This window comes from Pavona decussata, unplaced genomic scaffold (assembly GCF_977016875.1).
Source record: "Pavona decussata unplaced genomic scaffold, jaPavDecu1.1 SCAFFOLD_211, whole genome shotgun sequence".
In the NCBI taxonomy this organism is placed as follows: Eukaryota; Metazoa; Cnidaria; class Anthozoa; order Scleractinia; family Agariciidae; genus Pavona; species Pavona decussata.
Genome location: NW_028145616.1, coordinates 1 through 8,074, shown reverse-complemented (window position 1 = coordinate 8,074; position 8,074 = coordinate 1). Strand labels below are relative to the sequence as shown.

At 45.9% G+C, this 8,074-nt stretch overlaps 2 protein-coding genes across 2 annotated transcripts; both read right to left on the bottom strand.

Annotated features, from left to right (window-relative positions):
* Positions 1-1,190: 1,190 nt before the first annotated feature.
* On the bottom strand, positions 1,191-4,534 carry LOC146460498 (uncharacterized). Its single transcript, XM_085088141.1, has one exon. The coding sequence runs from the start codon at positions 4,527-4,529 to the stop codon at positions 1,191-1,193; it is 3,339 nt and encodes a 1,112-aa protein (XP_084944267.1). The 5' UTR covers positions 4,530-4,534.
* A 15-nt stretch (positions 4,535-4,549) lies between these two features.
* On the bottom strand, positions 4,550-6,437 carry LOC146460497 (uncharacterized). Its single transcript, XM_085088140.1, has 2 exons — positions 4,684-6,437; positions 4,550-4,586 (listed from the first exon to the last, which is right to left on the bottom strand). The coding sequence occupies exons 1-2, from the start codon at positions 6,435-6,437 to the stop codon at positions 4,550-4,552; spliced, it is 1,791 nt and encodes a 596-aa protein (XP_084944266.1).
* Positions 6,438-8,074: the final 1,637 nt, after the last annotated feature.

Genomic DNA, 8,074 nt, shown 5'->3' with positions numbered 1-8,074 from the left:
TGGCCATCAGTAAACAATTTCCATAATCCCTTCACTGTTTATATGAATGTGCTTGACCTATATCCAGGATATGTTTTTGAAGACTCTCCTATCAGCTATGTTGGCAGTTTCTAAGATCAAATTTAAAGTTATGCCTTTTGCTGTGGTCCTCTCTGATAACCATTACAACAATGAGAATACTTAGAGCACAAGAATGTATGCCATGATCCCACTGGTCAAAAACCTTCCCTGTATAAAGATAAGTTTACCCTTGAAGTCAGAGACCAGTCTTGCTGTCTACTCTCACCTTGCCTGCAGCATTGTGGTTCTTGATGACATGGGTATGACAGCAACTTTACAAAAAAACCACACACACACACACACAGTCTGCATTACCAGTACCTACTTGTCATATTGATATGATATCAATGCTAAATATTGCAAAAATTTGCTGGTAGTTCTCCTCCTCTCCCTTCCATTTATAAATTTGCACATTATGTACAATGTAAACCTTAGTTTAAGATCCTGGCCCATTCTTCTGGACAAGGTATCTTCTGTAACTGTGAAAAATGCCTTCATGCTTCCCTAAACTAACCCTTATAATACAGATCCCAGTATTTTAAGGTTCAGGAAGTGTCGTTGACAGATCTAAACTAAAAGCTAAGTGAGATTTACTATGGCATTATTTACCATGGTGTGCTTAGGTGACCTTGTTGACGCCTTTGTACTGTCTCTGGTATATACCAAAACATTGCTGAGAACTTAGCCCCGTCCACTAGGGTTTCTTCCCGAACTTATAACTACGACAATCAGTAGAGTCGATTGTACCACTCTTTTTTTAATCTCTTCTGGTTCACGTATCAGTATTCACTTTTACAACAGGCGTGTAAGAGCTACTCTGAACACACACAAAAAAACGCTTGGTTTTACACGGGTACATTAAGAATCTGATTGGTCGTTGCTAGGTGATAATCAAAAAAGGTCAATCAAATGTCTGTCACCAAAATGTTCATTGTCTCTTGATGTCTAGACTTATTTCAAACAACTGTCACGCGCGCACACGAAGTCATTAAGTCTCCGACACACTCCCCCATGCAGCATTGTATGCAAGGGTGCATTTACTTAGGAGACTTAAAGAAAACTATAAGACGATTCCAAAACCGAGGAAAAAGTCAAATCAAAAAATTTGCTACCAATCACTTTTTTCAAGTTCATAATTGTTCAGTTTCTTCATCATCCGAAATTTCCTTGATTCTCTCAGCTGCCGCAGCCGCAGCGGCTCTTCTCGGTCTGAAAATTGGCGCGTCAGAGTTCAACTGCTGTTCTGCTCCTGCTGGAACTGTGGGCTCACACTGCAACTCTAGGGGATAGAGGTGCTGAACAGGACGCTCTAACACTCCTTTACTTGTTCTCAGCTGCACTGCACGGATGTGGCCGTCACGTCCTGGATAAGTCTGCTGGACAACCGCTAGTGGCCATTTTCCGCGATTCTTGGTGTCAGATCGCACTAACACTGTGTCGCCAACTCTGACTTGGTAGTTAGCTGTCTTGTGGACAAGGTTATGGCGCTCTCTCAAGGCTCTCAGGTATTCACGCTGCCATCGGTTCCACATGTGATTTTTGCAAGTCTGCAAGAATTTGGCTCGTTTCCGCAAATTCGTGTCTTCAATTCTCCAGGTCTGTTCCTCAGGAAGCTGGTTAGTTCGCTGGAACATAAAACTGGCTGGTGTCAGGATCGGTAACTCTACATCGTCTTCAACGTAACTGAGTGGGCGACGGTTGACTTGAGTCTCTACATCAAGGAGCACTTCAGTTAGTTCATTCCAGGACAGGGTAGCTCCCCCTATCACCTTGTACATCGTTGTCTTGACGATACCGATTAAGCGTTCAAATTGGCCGCCCCACCAAGGGGCGCGGCTGAGATTGAATTTCCACTGTATGTCATGGGACTCAAGGAAGCCTTGAAACTGCTCGTCACTTCGTACTTGCTTTAACCACTTGGCTGCCTTGACAAATGTGCTGCCATTATCAGAGTAAATGACAGTCGGGCGTCCTCGTCTGGCTATGAGGCGTTTAAGACAGGGCAGGAACGTACTAGTTTCCAGGTTGAGAACCAGCTCTAGGTGTACCGCTCTTGATAGACTGCACGAGAATATCACCAAGTATGCTTTCCCTTCTCGTTTCTGGTTCAGTTTGTAGCAGATTGGTCCTGCGAAGTCGGTTCCGATGACCTCAAATGCTGCTCCACCATGAGTACGGTCTGTGGGTAGTGGTCCAGGGGGTGGTACTGTTAAAGGTAACACTCTGAAGCGTTTACAGCCCCAACACGCAGATCGCACAGACTTCACTATCTGTCTCAGAGTTGGGATCCAGTATTCTTCACGGATCGCTGCCATGGTGAGGGACACGCCCCCATGTAAGGTCTCGGCGTGAATCCGCTGTACAAGTTTCCTGGTGAATAGGCTGTCGGCTGGCAAATAGACTGGGTACTGTCCTTGGATTCTGCCATGACATTCTAGCACTCCGTCGGCATTTGGAACGAGGTTGAGCGTACGCTTGGTCTGTTGAAAGTGAGGCTTCTGTGTGTCTTGGTACTGGACTCTTTTGATCCACCAATTCCTCGTCTCTTGTAAGTCTTCATTTGTTAGAGGTCCTTTGCGTGCTCTGTGAGTTGTGAAACGTCGCACCCAAGCTTGGATGCGCAGAGTTCGACGGAGGTCATGGCGCTCGAGTAGTTCGACGAACACGTTTCGTTCTTGTTTAGGCTTTTCATTTGCTAGGCTAAGCACTTCTCTAATTACTTTCGCCTCTTCTTCTGACGCTTGAGTTTTCATTGTGACTGGATTCTCTGGCCACATTTCAGGATCACGTAGCCACGTCGGTCCATTCCACCAGAGCTCTGCATTGGCAACCTGGCCTCTTCGGCTCGCCAGGTCTGCTGGGTTGTCAGTAGTGGGCACATGCCTCCACTGGATCTGTGAGTGTTGTCTTATCTTCTGCACGCGGTTGGCGACAAACTGTCGGTACTGGCCATTTCCTACAATCCAGTGGAGGGCGACGGTGCTGTCCAACCAACCGTAGACCGTGGGCTCAGGTAGGTCTCTCAGTGCGTTTCTCACGTTTGCAACTAAATTGGTAGCCATGTGTGCGCTGACCAACTCCAACCTTGGGACGCTTAGTTCCTTCTTGGCTAATCTTGATTTCGCTGTAACAAGGGTTTGAGTGATTCCGTCTTCTTGACGTACGACTGAGTACACTACTGCTCCGACCCCATGGGTTGACGCATCTCCAAAGACATGCAACTCAACTGAATTAACCGGTTGATGGTACAGTGCTAATGCTCTTCGTGTGGTTACTTCCGCCGGAAGTGACTGCTCCCACTTCTGCCAGCGTGTGCGGAGATTCTCTGGGATAGTTGCGTCCCAAGATACTTTGTAGTCGCACGCTTCACGATATATTTGTTTCCCTTGCAGCGTAGTAGGGGACGCTAGACCGAGGGGGTCATAGACTTTCGCTAGTTTGGATAGGATTTCACGTTTTGTCGGTGCGCTACTTTCACTTGGGAACTGCACGGAGATAGTATCTTCAGATTTGTTCCACTTCACACCCAACAGCTTAGTTTCACTTGGCTTGTTTAATAATTGCTGTTTGGCATAGGACTGATCTTCACTTGTTTCAGGTTGGGAGCTGTCTTCTCCTTGTGTAGGTTGAGGATTGCCTTCTAGCTGAGGATAGTTTGAGTGCCACTTGTGAAGCTCAAATGTAGCGTCGCTCATGATCTCTTGCGCGAGTTTCTTGCGTGTTTGTGCTTGTTTTACATCTTGACCGCCTGTCAACAGGTCATCGACGTAGAAGCTTCGGCGTAGTCGCTCTGCCTCCTCCGGGTATTTCTCAGCCCAGGTGTCGAGATGACATTCAAGAACCCCGCCTAGTAGAAAGGGCGAGGGGGCGAGCCCGAAGAGTACTCTCGTGAATCGGTATGTCTGCACGTCGGAGTTGAGATCAGCTTGCCAATGGAAACGGAGTGCATCTCGTTCAATCTCGTGAATCCGGATTTGTAAGAAAGCTTTCTTAATGTCCCCCGCTAAGACTACTGGGTAGGCTCTCTGCTGGATGAGTACGTCCCATAGTTTGTTTTGCAGTGCAGGTCCTGGGTACAGGCAATCGTTCAGTGATGGTGCATCGGGTGTCGCTCGAGCGGAGGCGTCATAGACGATTCGCATCTTTGTAGTTTCGGCGGACTTGCGTATTACGCTCTTGTGAGGGATGTAAAATTCTTTCAGTGGTTGTGCAGGTGAGATAGGGGGTGCCTTTTCGATGACGCCTTCTGTCAGCTGCTCTTGAATTATCGCGTCGTATTGTTCCGTTAATCCATCGCGCTGAAGTTTTCTGCTAAGATTCTTGAGTCGTTTTAAGCTCCCTTCCTTGTTCGAGGGCAATTCTGTGTGGTTAGCTTTCCACGGGAGGGTGGTCTCGTACCAGCCCTCTGGCGAGCGCGTCAAACGTTCTTTAAACTCGTCAAACACCATTGACTGGTCATGATCTGGCATGTCACGCAATCCCAAAACGTTCAGCCTGCACAGTTCTTCATAGTTGCTTTGACTTGTCTGGATGAGCAGCATGGTGTTCTTGTCAAACTCCGTTCCCGGGGACATTAGGAACCATCCGAACTTAGTGAGTTCCGCGATTGGGTCATTTTCTTGCCCGACTCTCGGCTTTGTTTCAGTTTTAATTCTAGCGTACTCCCCGCTGCCAAGCACCACATGAACTGGTAGAGACGCTTTTGTGTCATCATCGTTTACATTAACACCTTTCAAATGCGAGTACTTGGCAATTAGCGCGCGATAATTGGGGTTTCCAATGGACAACAGTTCTGTCTTGTCTACTTTGGTCGCTTTGACTGACAGCGAGAACTGATGGTTGACAGCTTGTAACTGGAGATCGTAGACTTCGAGTTTGGCAACTTTTGAGGTCATTAGCATATCTATCGTTTTCGTCTGGACTTCAGTGGGCTTCACGCGAAGTAATTCGATCAGTTTCGCTGATACGTACGAGCTCCCAGCTCCAGAATCGATAAGCGCTCGGCACTTGATACCATTGACTTCAATCACAATCACAGGGAACAGACCTTCGCCGGTTTGGTTTGTTGTCAAGGCGACTCCTCTTGCAGGCGTTGGTTGATTAGACTCCTGGGTGGGCGTTTCACAAATGGACGTGTGGTGACGCTTGTGGCATTGTTGACAGCCGGATCTGCTGGGACAATAGATGGCGCGATGGTTTCCTAGGGTACAATTAAAACACAGGCGCTTGTTTAAGAGAATTTGTCTTCGATCAGCGACACTTGCTATTTTAGTACATTCGGCGGCTCTGTGATCTTCACCGCAGTAAACGCAAGGCCAACAGCGGGGCTTCGAGTCGGCGTCGCGTCGCGCATGAAAAATTCTTGAAGGGCGTATCGGGGGGCGTATGTTCCTTTTCACTTGTTGTTGTTCTTGCTCACGTTCGCGTTGGCTTGTGTCAACTGGATTTCTTCTTATCCACAGACGAAGAGCTTCGGACAGTTGTGGGAAGTCCCATTTCTCCCAGTCTGGATCGGTCCGGACCAGATCTCCCCGGATTGCTGGCAACTTGTCTAGCGTCATGGACACCGCCCCATTCACTTGCTCGAGTTTCTTCATTGTCTGCAACGCTTGTACACAATATGTTAGCTTCTCGCCAAATTCGCAGATTTTCTTCGGACTCGCGTTCGGTACTGTAGGCAGATCCAAGATTTCTTTCGTGTAGGCCTTGACTATCTCGGACTCCTTTCCGTATTTCTCTTGCAGGATACTCTTCGCCCTATTGTATCCTTCGGAAGTGAAGGGCAGTGCTTCGATTGAGCGCTTCGCCTTAGTGTCCAAGAGTTCTCTTAAATACGAAAACTTGGTAATCGCTGCTACACTTGTTTTGTCAATCGTTTCCGAGAACTGTCCCCAGAATCGCGGCCAGTCCATGAAGCTTCCGTCAAATTTTGTAATCACCAGTTTCGGTAATTTCGCTTGTATGCCCGCGCTAGGTGTCGTGGCTTGTTGGGGGTGTGGCGCAGTTTGGATCTCTGCCTGCATCTCTAGCTTCGTTTTATGAAACTTCAGTTGCTCTTCTTGGGCAATCGCTTGCGCTTCTCTTTTTCGTTCTTCGATCCATGTGCGCGCTTTCTCTACTTCGCAGTCCGCTTTTCCCAGTTGTGCGTCGATCTCAGTGTTCCAAGCCTCGATGTCTGTAATCTCTTCTTTCTTTCCGATTTTTGTCGCTTCCAATTCCAGACGCATTCGATTTATTTCAGTAGTGAGGGACCGTAAAGACGAAAGATGTCTCTCAATGGCTTCTGGGTTTTCTGCTTCTAGAACAGTGTTCGTTTTTCCGATAGTCATTTTTAGCTGGGTGAACTTGATGTCCAAACTTGCTTCGGTCGCCTCCATTTCTTCGTTCTTCACTCGGACAGCAAAAATCAGGACTAATTATACTTACAAACTGGTCCTTATTCCTTCTTCAGTAGTTCCGTTGCCGGAGGTGCCACGTGTTGAGAACTTAGCCCCGTCCACTAGGGTTTCTTCCCGAACTTATAACTACGACAATCAGTAGAGTCGATTGTACCACTCTTTTTTTAATCTCTTCTGGTTCACGTATCAGTATTCACTTTTACAACGGCTATCTCTAAAACAGGGAACGGGGAATGGAGGAATGGGGAATGGGGAACGGGGAACGGGGAACGGGGAATCTCTAAAATAGGGAATCTCTAAAAGGGGGAATCTCTAAAAGGGGGAATCTCTAAAAGGGGGAATCTCTAAAATAGGGAATCTCTAAAAGGGGGAATCTCTAAAATAGGGAATCTCTAAAAGGGGGAATCTCTAAAATAGGGAATCTCTAAAAGGGGGAATCTCTAAAATAGGGAATCTCTAAAATAGGGAATCTCTAAAAGGGGGAATCTCTAAAATAGGGAATCTCTAAAAGGGGGAATCTCTAAAATAGGGAATCTCTAAAAGGGGGAATCTCTAAAATAGGGAATCTCTAAAAGGGGGAAACTCTAAAATAGGGAATCTCTAAAAGGGGGAATCTCTAAAATAGGGAATCTCTAAAAGGGGGAATCTCTAATAGGGGGAATTTCAAAAAGGGGAATCTCTAAACCGGAGAATCTATCAACAAACTGGATAAATCTATGAACGTTTTAGAAGTAGAGTTTTACCTAAGAGACATTTACAGCATTTGCCAACAACCAATAATATTATTGACAGTTGTTGTCATAATTACTAGATATAAAAGATAAAAAAAAAATTGTTGTCGTCGCTTGCCGCAATATCTTCGGTAGAGGTGGTCTAAAAAATTTATGCCAATCGGTACCAAAGGGTCACATACAGCAAGAGAAATCGAATTTTCCCTGACAGCATCTTACTGCAAAACGGTAAAAATGAAAGCGCCATTGAATCTCTGAATAAGCCGTAGACTCAAAATGACTGGAACTGGAACCGGGCCTGGCATCTGTAACACGCGTCGACCATCATTAACTGGACTAGACAGACGTCTTTACGCCTGCATAAAGCTTATCTAGTGATCAGTTCAAAAATGCCAATTGTGAAATTCGCGTTGTTTGTGTTGCGATTGATCCATCAGCCCTCATGGCCTTACAACGATGTCTAATAAAAAAGCCCTTTCTTATGTCTAAAACTAACCAATTTCTTTTTACGCCTTTCGAAAGTTGCAACAAACGCCCTCAATGTTTTTCAAGAAAAAAAAAAGGTTACACTGGTCAAGGAAAAAATTCACCTTATCTATGATGTTATCACTTAGGTACCAGACATAATTATCTCCCTGGGATAAACACATGTCTGACGTAGGCGGAAGCCACCCAAATTGCAAATGCTAAATATGTTTTCATTGTGTCTGGCTGGTTACGTTTCATGGCGTACTTAACAAGACTAGTAATGAGAATATAAGGTTTAATAGCGTCTGCTTTTTTATACCAAAAAGACAAATTCTCTTAAAGTAGTACCAAATGGCGGGAAATGGCTGCAAGAACGTGTTGTGTTGAAGTACTAAATGGAACCCTTTCGGAGTTTCC

Bases quoted from the DNA above. Each gene is read 5' to 3' on its own strand.
- LOC146460498 (XM_085088141.1), bottom strand. From the start codon at position 4,529: ATGCCAGATCATGACCAGTCAATGGTGTTTGACGAGTTTAAAGAACGT.
- LOC146460497 (XM_085088140.1), bottom strand. From the start codon at position 6,437: ATGGAGGCGACCGAAGCAAGTTTGGACATCAAGTTCACCCAGCTAAAA. The intron at 4,587-4,683 runs GCAAGAAAATGA...CTGCTCATCCAG, and splicing joins GAAACAAAGCCGAGAGTCGG to ACAAGTCAAAGCAACTATGA.